General features: G+C 44.1%; 1 protein-coding gene across 1 annotated transcript in view; it reads right to left on the reverse strand.

The window, feature by feature from the left end:
* The window catches only part of PTPRG (protein tyrosine phosphatase receptor type G), a 412,309-nt gene extending 399,193 nt beyond the window's left edge, over positions 1-13,116 (reverse strand). The window contains exon 1 of the mRNA XM_040589702.1: positions 12,770-13,116. Coding sequence (XP_040445636.1) covers positions 12,770-12,854 — 85 coding nt within the window. The 5' untranslated portion in view covers positions 12,855-13,116. The remainder of the gene's footprint in view (positions 1-12,769) is intronic.
* Positions 13,117-13,538: the final 422 nt, after the last annotated feature.

The raw sequence follows: 13,538 nt of genomic DNA on the forward strand, positions 1-13,538 counted from the left end.
TTACCCATTGACAGCATGCATCTTACAAGCCTCATCTACAGACACAGTCTGCACCCAGAACACCCTATGATGTCTCCTAAATACAGAAGCAAATAGGGGAATGCAATCTCAAACCGCAGAAATGGAGAGTCATTGATCAAGACAGCAATCAAAACCATGAAGTGTGAAGGTATAATCAAGACTACTGCAAAACTGTAAGACTCCTCAGATCCAATGAAAAAGTTAATTTTCTTCCTAAGTTGGTTTTCACCTTGAAAGCTAATTGTTGAAAGAGAAAAGGTCACACTGCTTAATAACACGAAATAGAGAAAGCAGTACATGCAGATAGTGTTTGACATGAAGTGTTAATCACCTTTTTTGACAAAGAATCTGTTTGTGCTGTAATGTATCACTCCTTGCATTGAACTATGGCTTGGGATTCACTTACAATAGCTGTTACTAGCACGTAGACAAGTCATTTTTACTTTACGTTCCTGGATCACTGTGTACCAGGTTTGCACATGTATTTTTAAACACAGCTGGCTTCTTGGCACATAAATTTTGGTGTGGTTTTAAGTGATTAGTTAAAAAATGAATGGTTTGCTGGTTTGACATCAAATTTAAGAAATTCACACGCAACTCAACTTGCCTTCAAGGATGAAGGAAATGTGCTCTTCAGTGTCATCCAGTTACTAATTATGTTTTGATCCTACAAAACACTGCTTTAGCAGTTTACTTAAGGGAACAGACTCTTGTTTTGATTACCAGAGTAGCCCGTTCTGCTTCTTTTTGCCCTTGGTTTGCCCTCTTCCTTGATTCATTAACGTGTCTGAATCAAAGCAAGTGGAAGCAGAAGAAAAGGTGAGAGAAAACTGAACCAAAGAGACTAAAGTAACAGGTAGCTCATAATACTTAGGAACTTCAAAAGAAAGTTAAACAGGAAGTGATTTAGACCATCCAAAAAGTTCTTGGATTGGGAATTAAGAATTCCAGGAATTCTTAAAACATTTCTGAAAGCGTGAGAAGCACTGGGCAAGATCACAGCAACTAAAAGAACCACCTGATAAAAATATTGGTATTCATTTTCCCAGGGACTCAAGTTTCACCTTGTACAATTTAAAACAAGATGCAGAAGATGATAAATGTTTATATAGACACTGGCCCAACGTTGCTAGATGCTGAACTTCACCCAGAAGAGGCAGAGTAAACACCTTACCAAAAGCTTCTATGCAAGAGCCAGATTATCGACCACAGCAGTTGGCCTACCTGTTCTGGAAATGCTGTTTAAGACACAAACTATTTCTTCCAACTGGATACCTACATCAGTGACAAGAAGCTTTGCCAGTGAAAACTGAACCTTCATAAACTTTATCAACATAGAAAGCAACCATTACACAGCAATGTGTCCATCTGTGTGCATTTGGGCGGCCTGTACTGCAAGTTAAAGAGGATGATTTCGTGCACCCTGTGATCAACTCGCCAGAGCAGCAACACATCCTATTTTGGACACTTCATCAGAGCATTACCTTCAAATATTTACTTTGATATTATGTTATGGTTCACCATTGCCTTTTCTAGGAAGTACCAACATCGCTTCAGTTGGAACTCCACACTGAATTTGACCCAGGTTAATTGTTATTGCTGGCAATCTGCTGGCTGTATGGTAAAAGCCAGCTGACAACATGACAACAGCTTCCTACGTGAATTGATGTGATGCAGAAATATCCAAGCCAAGGACTGAAGGCACAGAGACCTAGACTCTGCTTTTTCCACTGGAAATCATCCCTGCAGGACATAGCCTAAATGTGCCAGGGGAAGCCTGTGCTACCCTGCCAGAGCAGGACTCCTGGGTCAACTGCATTTACCACAGGCCCCAGGCATATGCTTCCCCTCAAGATGTTTTTTAAGTACTTCTAACTGCCAAGTATTCTTTACCGCATTTATTTCTCAGTGATGATTTAAAATAATTTTTTATTTTTAAATCACATTTGACATTTTGTTAGGTACACTGGAATGCAAACCCCTTCCTACATATGCAAAAATTAGGAATTAACGAGGTCTGGCAATTATCATGCCGGAAAGAATCAAGTGACCAACTTGAACATGCAGAGGTTTACAAAAAAAAACCCAAAAAAAGCCTGCTCTAGTAGTTAAAAAACAAACAAAATTGCTTCTTATTGATTTTAATTTAGGTTGAAACACTAGCTGTCTCTCTAGCAAAGCCAGAAATGGAAACAACTATAAATGAGTACAAGATGTGATAAGATAGACAGATTCTTAAGCAATCTAGTATAGATATGACCTCCAGTTTAGACAGTAGTTAAAATATGATATCATATAGATGGATCAATAAGTAAGTTTGCATTTGTCTCAGCTCCAAAAGCTGGAAAGCTACATGTCTTTTTTTTTTTTTTTTTTAGTTACTCTAAAATGTTGTCCAATTAAGCTCTACTGTTTTTTCTTACAGATCCTCTAGATTCTAATTTACAAATAAAATCAAGAGAAGCAATTAAATGTTAAGTACTATCAGCATGTTTCCCCAAGTGATGCACACGTGCAACAGAATAGAAGTAGTCCAATCTTGATACAGAAGGCCAGGTTACAAATTGAAATACATTTGTATTACCATTACTTGCAGGCTTCACGCTCTAGCAAGTAATAACATTGGGCATCACACTCCCCGTCCGTGCACAGCGGAGGTTCTCTGACCAGGAGTCTCTCATAGGCTGCAGCAGCTGCAGATACGCTTTACTTCTCCAGGGCAAGCAGGGTGCACAGTAAGAGTATGTGCAGCACAGAACAATGCTGGAAGGGACTTTTGGTGATGGCCATCTAGTCCATCATTTTAAAGGCTAGTTAAAACCTTCCTGGCAGACTGCCTGGTCAGTGCTCTCTGCTCTCCAGGCAGCATGCACTGCCAGGGCCTGCCTGGCTCATACTGCGCCCTGTTCTCCTGACAAGCACACAAGAAGTACCAGTATCGATCAAGCACAATTAATTTTATGATCCTTTCAGCATGCCAGAACCTGATCCAATATTAGCTGATAGCTATGGATCAGGACTTCTCAGAGGTTTTTGGTGAAGGATGTCATATTTGGAAGATTGGACTCCCTCTCTACTTTAATCATAAGGATCTCTCCATCTTCACAGACACCAGCCTCTTTCCAGACAGGTCTTTTATTATATATATAATAAAAATGTATTAGCTGGGGCAGAAGGGATGTTTTTTCCTCATTTGTTGCATGGTACAAGCTTGCCCAAAACAAACACCATCAAGGTGCAAAGCTAAAAGCATCCAAGGGAGGCCACCCTAATGGAAACAGGGCCACAGTAACAGAGCAGATCTAAATTCTTTCAAATAGCTTATTACCCAGTGGCACACCCACCTGCATCCAGCAGCAGAAGAAAATAAGGACACTACAGTAAACACTGCCTACCAAAACCAGCAATATGAGTAATGGTAACAGGGTGAGCAAACAGATGGGGAATAAAAACACATTCCTAAGAAAACCATTGCCTCCTTGGGGTTACATGCAAATCCTAACCCCGACTCCAAGTTTCTGACGAAGCTCAACTGTTATCCACATCACTGTTGTTACCACACAAGGGTGGTAACTCTCACCAGGTCACAGTCATGTTCTGGACCTGCATGAAGCTTTCAGTATTACAATGCTTAATGGAAATCAAACCCCAAGACATCCATCCTAGATAACTCCACAACAGGCACCAGGACTATTATGGATGCACTGACTGCTACTCCGTTAAAAACTGTTGGGAAACTAACAAAATCAGAACAAACGATGCATCTAAGATACTACGGTTGCAGAGGACTTAAGTCAAAGAGGCCTACCTTTCTAATGCTAAAATGGCCATTATAAAGTTAAAACCTCCAAGAATTAGTGATCCAGGCCACAGCCACTGAACTGCAGACTATTTTGTTCAGCACTGACTCCAATAATGATCTAGAAGTCAAACTAGGCAAACAATCAACATGAGCTTTCTTGCTGTGGCAGAAAAATAGGTCACTGAAAATCCTTGGACAAACAGAAAGGGCCATATCATCACGCACATATGGTATGTGGAAAACCAGTTTTCAGTTCTGGCATGCACCTTTCTAAAAATAAGTTTAAAAAAATGGAGAAAAGGCAAAAACGTTTGCTACAAAAATTATTCAAGGACTAGATAAAACCTGCTAGAAAAGGCCTTGGGGAGTTCGGGTCACTAGGTTAATCAGGACATTGTGACATGGTTTTATTGTAATGTGTAAGTACTTTCATGGTAACAAAATATCAGAGGGCTCTTTAAGCTAGTAGAGAAAAGTGAAACAGATACAAGACAGTTGTTAAAGTGGCTATATATTTGCAGTTTGACCTTCACAGCTACAATAAGTAATTCAAACAACCACATTTTTGGTGGCCTATTTACTTCAACTACTTCATTCAAGGAAAACAAGTTTGGGTATCACTTCACGATGGATCAAACAAGTTATTTTAAAAAAAAACAACTGCCAGCTGTTGACAGAAAACCTCACGAACACCTTTGCAACAGCCACAGCTTTGGTCAAAAAACTAGGTACAATGCAACAGAACAATCCTGAGGATTGATATATACAACAAGCATCCTCCAAAAGGTCTGAATTTTCATGGAAGGACTGGACACATCTCTTCCACAGCACGCAGAATCATACAAAGAAGAGGTTTTGCATTTCACCACACAATAAAAGAAAAACCCTCCAAGAAGCATGAAGACAGCATCAAAACTGTGTGCAGCTTTGACATAAGCCAGCCCATGGAAATACGGGGGGGGGGGGGGGGGGAAGCCACACACACCCGTTTTTCAGGATAATGTCATGATGACTGTTATGGTACAAATCCTCACCTGATGAAAGCTGCCACAGAAACAGTAGCATCAATTGTGCTATGACAATTTGCAGCAGCTGAGGACCTGCCATTACACCAAGATAAAACATAATAAACTTGCACATTTTGTGCCCTAGGTCTACAAAGATAACTATGAATTAATTCACAGTAAACAAAAGAGAAGCACTTTACAGTGCATAAACAACGTTGTAAGAAACAATTTAGAAAGTCACAGTTTCTGAAACTGCTGTCATGGAGCCCATACTTTTAACACTTACTTAAATAGCTAAAACTGCACAAAGGTGTTGCTTTGGAACACAAACAGTTATACAGAAGGCATATAATCTGATGCAAAACCCTTGGGCAAAGAAGGAAAAATAAACAACTAATTTTAGAACCTGAACACTCTATTAGCAATGCTCACCAATTAAAATATGATGCAACTGCTGTCAACAGGCAAATTTTTGTTATATTTTAAGCAAGGATTTAAATACAAAATACACAACCTACTGCACTATAAGAATAATAAGTAAGCTAGTTACAAGTAGCATGGAGGCCAACAAGAAAAAATATTCAGTTGGTTCTCTCTGCCTATCTACTAAATGGATGCAATGTTTAAAAGACAGTCATGCAGCGCAAACCCTCATTTCTATTTTGACTGCAGCAAATCCAGAACTCTTAAAGCACCTTAGGAATCTAAGTACCAGTGAAAGCGTATTGAAAATTTAATCCTTAAACTCACATGTGATAGTAACGTTGATCTGTACTTAATTATTTGAAAGCTACTAGTTATCTTTGTTGTCTGAACTTGTATCCATCTGCCCTCCCCCACACCCAGGAAACTGCAACAGTTTCATGTTGAGGCTTATATAAACAAACATCCATTAAAAAAAAACAACTTCCTAAGCTTTCTCTAAAACAACCCTCTTAGCCAAGACTTAAATTTATTGAGATGTGTATCACTAACTTCACTACCTCCTAAGATATAAAATAAGTTATTTTAAAATCCAGAAAGGGAGAGTAGGGGAGAAAAATATAAAAAGAGCATTTCTAAGCACACCCAACTGATAAAATGGCAAGCACCAGTCCTCAGTGGTGCAAGGGTTACTTCACAGGCATCCTTATTTCAAAGAAATGGAATGAGGCCCAAAGAAAGTAACTTGCTTACTGTTTAGGATCAGCAAGGGTCAGGACAGACCTGTATCTATTTACTGCTGCTGTAGAAAAATGGCCTACCTAGTGCATTGGCAGAAACGATTCTACCTTCATATCCTGCTTATTCAGCGTTCACCACTTGTTACAGTGAAGCCCTCTTCCACTCTGGGACAACTAACATGCTTTTCAACCAGTCTGACAAACTGACCAAAGAACTCCAGGTCTAAGACTTCAGGCTGCTAAAAAATGATAATCCAAATTGTAGATTCTTTTATAGGAGTAAGGAAAGGGTAAGGCACTGCTTTGATTAAAGCATGTATTATAGCATTTGATATGTCTCTTACAGGTCTCCTGCAAAGACAGAAGGTGGAAAGAGTGAAGTGTGGGAAAACTCAACAACTGTTGCTTTGCCTGCAAGGAGCTATCAGATAGCTTTCCTTTACTGTCAGCAGAATAAACAGACTCCCAACAGAAGAACTTAAACAGCACTCTGTCAGAGAGACAGGCACATTTTATTTCAAAAAAAAAAAACCAAAAAACACAACACACAAACAAAAAACCAGAACAAAACAGCTGCCACAAGACCAAATAACATCCCATATTTTGCTCCTAAATATCAGTGCAGCTCTTCAGGGCTCAAGGTCTCATTCATTATGTATCTGCAAGCAGAGAAAAGGATTTTTTTTTCAAAGCAGCTTTCGTAAGCTAAGCATCCAAGTCTCAAAACACCTAGATTTTCTTTAGAAAGGCCTTCATGCTATGAATGCAAAGTCCCTCAAAGCAGGCACTGGCATAGGATAAACATATTCAGGCATCACTGCAGGATTTATGCATAGAAAACTGCAACACCCACATCAGTTGAGATTTTATGTGTCAGTACTGCTGGCAGGTGCATGATGCGGTCAAGCTTTAAGTTCTAGAAAAGGGTTCATCATTATTCAAATGACTTGATAATTAAGAACGCTAGTACTTCAACTCCCAAGCAAACTTAGAGATGCATAATAAAACCACATTAAAAAAAAAGGCCATGTACTATCTGATTTTACTTCAACCATAGTTCACTTGAAAACTAATTCAAATTGCCATAAGGTGAGGCCATTCAGTGTAATAAAAACGTTACCTTACAGTGATTGCACGAACTTAGTTTCCTTACTGCCCTATGTCCTCCCTCCTCCTCCAGTCAGCTGGCAAGCTTATTCACCACCACTGTTTTCGTCAGCTTCCCATTAACACTGCTAGCAGTCAGAGAAAAGGAAAAATGAAACAAGAACAGCAATACCCATGGAGTATCACAGTGTCTTCACTGCTGTGCTTGCAACCTGCACCCTCATTCATCTGCTTGCTTTCTGCGTAGGAAGAGTCTCTGCTTAGGCTACAAATATGGGGCAGCTCAAGACATAAACCAGGAATGCTCTGTGTCCTGGCAACTGTGCCTCAAGATGACTGTACATTGAAAGGAAGCATTTGAAGATATGACCAGTGTAGCCCCTGATTCATCCAAGAGTACACCTGTCCTCACTGAAGTGGAACAAGATCACTTTGGAGAGCTGTATCACATATTAGCAGCATTAAAAGAAAGAAGCCAGTTAGACTTGTCCTAGAGCAAGTAATATGGATGGGTATCTATAGCCTACAACATGCATAACATGATCAGCAACACTAGCACAAGATACTGAGTAACGGAGAAATTAACAGCAACCAAGGATCATCTTCCTGTGATTTTTTTTCCTCTAAAGGTTTATTGACACACAAATGTAAAAACTAGTTGCTTTCATCATACGTTACTGGACACCTCCAGTTGGCCATGCCCCAGGTTCCTCTGCTTTGTATGAAAGTGTGCATTAATTTATATCTTCCTTCTCTGCATCGCTTCCAACCTCTGCATGTCTCTACAAAACTGTTAAGTCCAGTTCTTCCTGCGAGTAACTCTGGCAATTGATGAAGTCACATTCCCACCAACTTGGTGCAAGAAGACGCAGGTCCACAATTTCCACTTGGAAGAAACATAGATAGGAGTTAACCTCATAAAGAAGGGCAAAATTTGTAAAGATATTTTAGGCACCTAAAGCAGCAAACAGTCTCCCAGAAGGGATATACAACCATAAGTTAGCCCATTTGGTGCACATCTACATCCTCAGATAACTCCATGTCTTTTAAGAACATTCGTCTGATGAGATTCCACTTCCTAAAACACTTAAAAATGGTTGTTTAGCATCAAGCTTTAAGTAGCATGGCATGCAAATATAAATAATTACAATTTTATCAACACATAGGAGCAAATCTGATCTTTAAAAATGGAAGTACAGTAACTTAGGCAAACAGAAATTAGTCTCATTTTTTCATAATTTCTCAGATTAAAGTTATGTATTAGTTAAAGTACAGTGTTATAACTGTACCCTCAGGCTTCAGAGCACATCATGCCACGTGTTCATTTGGCTGCTAAAAAGCAGCAACCAAATGATTAGCATTTCTTCCAAGAACAGTTGAGATTAATAGTTTGAAGTCATTTCTTTAATTTAACCATGAAACTTGAACATTGAAATTAGAGTCCACGTTAATAACACTTTATTTCAGAAAACTAAGTATGTTAGTCCTTAAGCACTGATCATAAGATGGATAGAGTCCTCACTGTTATCTGTCTTTTCTGTAATTGGAAAGAAACCCCAATTATTAAACTCCCACAACTTGATAACAGTACAGCTTTAACTGAGTGCACATAGATAACTTCAAGACAACGCTCATCCCTGCATAGACCTAGAAACTGCGAGTTAAACCATCATCCTACCAAAATCAATAGGTGGGGTTTGGTGGTTTTTATGATCCCAAGCATGATTTATTTGTTCAGCAGGGGTTCCCAGTGCAGACAAGGGACAGGTGAACAACATGACACCTCTGGACTAGACTCACAGAAGTTCCTCACTGCTCTGACCAACACATCCATTTTTTTAAAAGGATCAAAAACCCTTTCAGCCCAAATTTCTAGATATTCTAACTCATTCACACAGGCAAAAATCCTCACTCTGAGGCAGAGCAAGGTCCCCAGCCTGAATACAGGCTTTGTCGCAAAACACCCCAATATGGCCAAGGGAATTCCAGTTGCCCTCAAACTGTGTTCCTTCCTTTTTTGAATATACTGAAACCCCTTCTTTCTGTGATGCCTCTTCCTCCTTCCCCAACTTAGGAAGCCTCTTACTCTGGCTGCTAGTGCAGGCAGCTCCCATGACTATTTGAAGACTTTTGAAAGCTGTGTCCAAGCTCTGTTAACCACAAATGAGCTCCCGTAAACCTGCTAACAGACAGCAAAGCTCTCCCTGGGGTTTTCCCCCCAGAAGCATACCAGCAAGCTCAGCTCTTACAGCCTGGGAAGGCTGACTTGACATTCTTTATCTGCAAGGACTCCATTAGCAACTTCCCGTAACATAAAGCATATTTTCCAAAGGCACTGAAAATAAGGGATAATTAAAATGTAAGAAGTGTCATCTTCATAAAAGCCACAGGACTAAATAAAGTCTTGGAGGGCCCTCTCCTGTACATTCCGTATTTCTCTACGTGCACAACACACCTTCCTTTGAAAAATCTTTAATAAACAAAGCCAATATTCTCTGTACCTTTAAAAATATCTGAAGTAGCATTTGATTAGTTCATAGGGAAAAGCTCCTAGTATATTTTTTCTTCCAAGCAGAAGACAGTTACATGCAAAATTAACTCTCAGTTCTGAACTATGAAGACTCAAAATCCAAAACCCATTTACAGGCAGTTACCAGGTCAGCAACAATTTGATCCATTACCAAAAAGCTAATCTACACTCAAGAAAATTACTTTCATTCCTGCCTCTAGCCTAAGAGAATGCTAACGATTGTCACTCCTTAGACGACAGGATTGTCACAGCTAAGAACAGCAAAAATGTGTACTTTTTCCTTTACAAAAAAAATATTTATCCTCTCTTGGCAAAGCCATGAGAAATTATGCAGCAAGGATATCACTGTAATGTTAATATGCCTTACTGATTTTTGGTACTGTGAATTCAGATTAATGAGCAAACAGACCCCATGGAAACAACCTCTCTTACCTTGTCTTAGTTTGATTTATTAAGCAATGCAATTACCAGTGACATGCCCACAGAGAAATGCACTAAACACTTCAGAAAGAGCAAAACCTTACCCACATATTTTTTGTGTAAGAATGACTCCTTCCTCTTATTGCAACCAAAGGAATAGCAACAAAAATACCTACTTAAACAGTGAAAACCTATTACAATCCCCGTAACAAAGGAACACTGCAAAGACTTATTTTCTACATGGTTCATTTGTGGTTGCTGAACAAAGAAAAAACAGCCCTTGTGTTTCTTCACCAGGTAAAGTGATTTACAGGAGAGAAAATAAACAGTGACCTCTTTTTCATTTAGAAAGCTAGATATCAAGCAGAGGGAAGAAAGATGCTTGTAAATTAACACATAAAATAAATAAAAAACACCATAATTCTCTAATCCTCTCTAGAAAACGTTATGAAAAGGTACTGAAACATTTGTGGTAGATACTAAATGGTTAATATCTGGCCGGGATTCCCCGCCAACACAAATTCCAATGATTTGCCATTGGATGTTGTCAGCACCAATGTCCTGTTATAGTCCACTGAGATCCTCCCTGCAGCTTTCCTGCCTCGGGCATATCTGATGTACCAGATCAGAGTCTGGAGCATCCCTGTGTATCACGATGTTTCACTTACCACCCCCTTGCACGCACGCACACACACAAATGCTGCTTTTCAGAAGAAGGCATATAAGAGTAAGCAAGTCACTGAGATCTAATATGGTAGTTCTGTACAAAAACTAAATGCATAGAAGCCCTTCTGGAAAACAGTTTGCTTCCCAAGCAGACCTTTAGTGATGAACAGCCTTGAAATATTCACAAGTATTACACCACTGTTCTACAGCTGCTAGTATTAAAGAGTTTACCTACACACATCAAATGTCCATAGACCTACTACTCCCTGCTTGCATTCATCTTTATATTCAAACCATAATGCAAATATTACCTGGTTCAAATATCACTAATCTAAATCAGCAAGTCATACAATACTGTCATATTAAACCTACATCACAGCTTGTTTTCCTGAAGCGTTTCTGGAGCCTGCCTTCTACATGTAATTACTGTACAATATATATCAGAAGCAGAGAGAAAGGCTTCACTCTGAGGGCTGAAATTGAGAAGAAATCAATACAAAGAAGATAAATGTTTCTTCAAGAGCTGCAGAGGTATTAACCCTCTCTCCAACTTATTTTCTTTTGCCTTCAAATCATTTTACCATGTAGGAAGCTGCTGGAAGGACTGGGATGATGGGTCTATCTGCTGAGCTCTGTGTTTGGGGTTAGGAAAAAAGAAAGAGAGAAAAAAAAAAAAAGGAAAGGAAAAAAAAAAAAAAAAACAGAAGTGGAAGTTCCTGTAAAGCTTCCAGAATTTAAGTTTTTCTTTTCGCACTTGCATACCCGGACACAGCCGACGCGTTAGGCTGCATCGGGAACCCACAGAAGGGACAGGAGGAGTCGGGGGACAAGGGCCTCACGGGGGTGCTTGTTCTGACCAAAGCCCACATCGCACCCACCTAGGTCACACCCCTCCGCGCGGCTCCCCCGCCCCCTCGCTGTCAGGAGGGGGAAGCTCAAGAAAAAGTAAATAAATGAACCATTTCGGGGCGTGCGGGGGTGCTAAGCCATTTTCAGCAAAATCATTTCAGCCGCAGATGCAAGGGGCGGGGGGGGGTAGACAGAAAAAAGCTGAAGAGCCCGCCGTGCCTACGCGCCGGCTCACAGGGGCTGCGAGCAGGCGGGGCCGCGCTGCGCGCCGGCGGAGGGGCGCGCGGCCCCGCGGGGGCGCCGGCGGAGCGACAGCGCCCCTGGCGGAGATCCGGGGGTACTGCGGGGGCAGCGGGAGCTGGAGCCCCGAGCTGGCGCTGCAAGTTCCCCCGGGCCGGGGGCGCTCCCGCGGTGAGGGGGGGAGACGCGGAGTCCCACCGCGGGGCGCGGAGCGGGGCAAGCGCTCACCCGGTCCCGTTATACGCGGCCCCTGCATTTCGGTGGCGGGCGAGGAGGAGCGATGCATAGACATAAGCCATGGGGAGCGAAGGGGGGGTGGAAAGCTCGGTGCTGGGTGCCCCCCGCTCCCATGGCCCCTCTCCCACGCGTGGGGGGTGACACATAGCCAGCCCCGGGCGCGGAACGAACGCGCAGCCCCGCGCCAACAGCACCACCTCCCCCCGCCCCGCCAAGGTCAGCGCTCCGGCATGGCGAGACACCCACCGCGGACACGAGTGAGGTGGGGAGGGCGCAGACCCACGCGAAACTAAGTTCTTGGCGGGGGACGGGGGGCTGCAACAAGAGATGGGAGCGCGGAGTCACGCTCCCTTCGGGGCGGCGGGCGGCACTCCCGCGGCACAAAGGGAGCCCCCAGGCAGCCCCGCAGAAGAAGGGCAGCGCGTAAGGACCCCCTTGGCCCGCCCCACGCCGTCGGGGGCTGCAGCGCACCGGGGAGAGGGAGCACCGTGCCGGGAGCGCGGAGCCGAGCCTCTGCACCGCGCACGGCCCCACGCGCGGGCAGCGCTGCCCGCAGCCGGGAGAGTGCTGCAGGAAAACCTACGTGGGGACCACCCGGGCAAAGCGGCCCCCTGCGGCCCCTGGCGCACCCTCCGCACTCGCGGGGTGCCCCGCCGGCACCCTACGGGGGTCGCGGACACGTGTGGCGGAGGCACCGGGAACCCTCCCAACCGCCGCGCTCACTCACCGGGGAAGCACACCACATCATGGAGCACGGAGCTGGTGATTTTCAAGAAAAAGATCCACCAACACGGTTGCAGTAGCCTCCGCATGTCCAAAGCCGCACATCGAAAGGGGAGAGGGGCTAAAATAATTAACGCACAAGGGAGGAAAAAAAAAAAAAAAAAGAAAAAAAAAGAAAAAAAAGGGAAAAAAAAGGAAAAAAAAACTTGTTGAAAATAAGTTTCTCCCCGCACCCCTCTTCCAGCGGGAGAAAGCGGGGGGCTCCTGCTCGCCTCCTCAAAGGGGAAAAAAATCCCAGAGCCGCGGGGCAGGGGGAGGACAGCGGCGGTGGGGTGCGGGGACACCCCGCGCGGCGGGGCGCGGCGGGGCGCGGGGCGGCGCGGCTCAGGCGGGCAGCGGCGGCGGGGCGCGCGGCATGCCGCGGACGGGGCGCTCAGAGCCGCCTCCGCGCACGGGCGGGCGGGCGGCGGTCAGCCGGGGCCCCGGCGCGCTCCATCCTGCCGTACAGGAAGTGGCGGGCGAGCCCGGATCCTGGCGGAGACTTTAAAGCGGGGCGAGGGAAGAGGGAGAGGGAGCGCGGCGCGGCGGCGAGGCGAGGCGGCGGCGCGCCGGGCGCCCCGGCGGCGCGCCCCCGCCGCCCTTAAAGCGGCCGCGGCGGCGGGGCGGGGGCGCGCACGGTCGCTCCTGTGCACGCACCCGCACCCGCACCGCTGCCCGGCGCTGCACCGCGCCCCGCGCACTGTCCGCGGAGCGGCGGCGGCGCCCTCCCCTTC

Source organism: Falco naumanni, chromosome 4 (assembly GCF_017639655.2).
Source record: "Falco naumanni isolate bFalNau1 chromosome 4, bFalNau1.pat, whole genome shotgun sequence".
In the NCBI taxonomy this organism is placed as follows: domain Eukaryota; kingdom Metazoa; phylum Chordata; class Aves; order Falconiformes; family Falconidae; genus Falco; species Falco naumanni.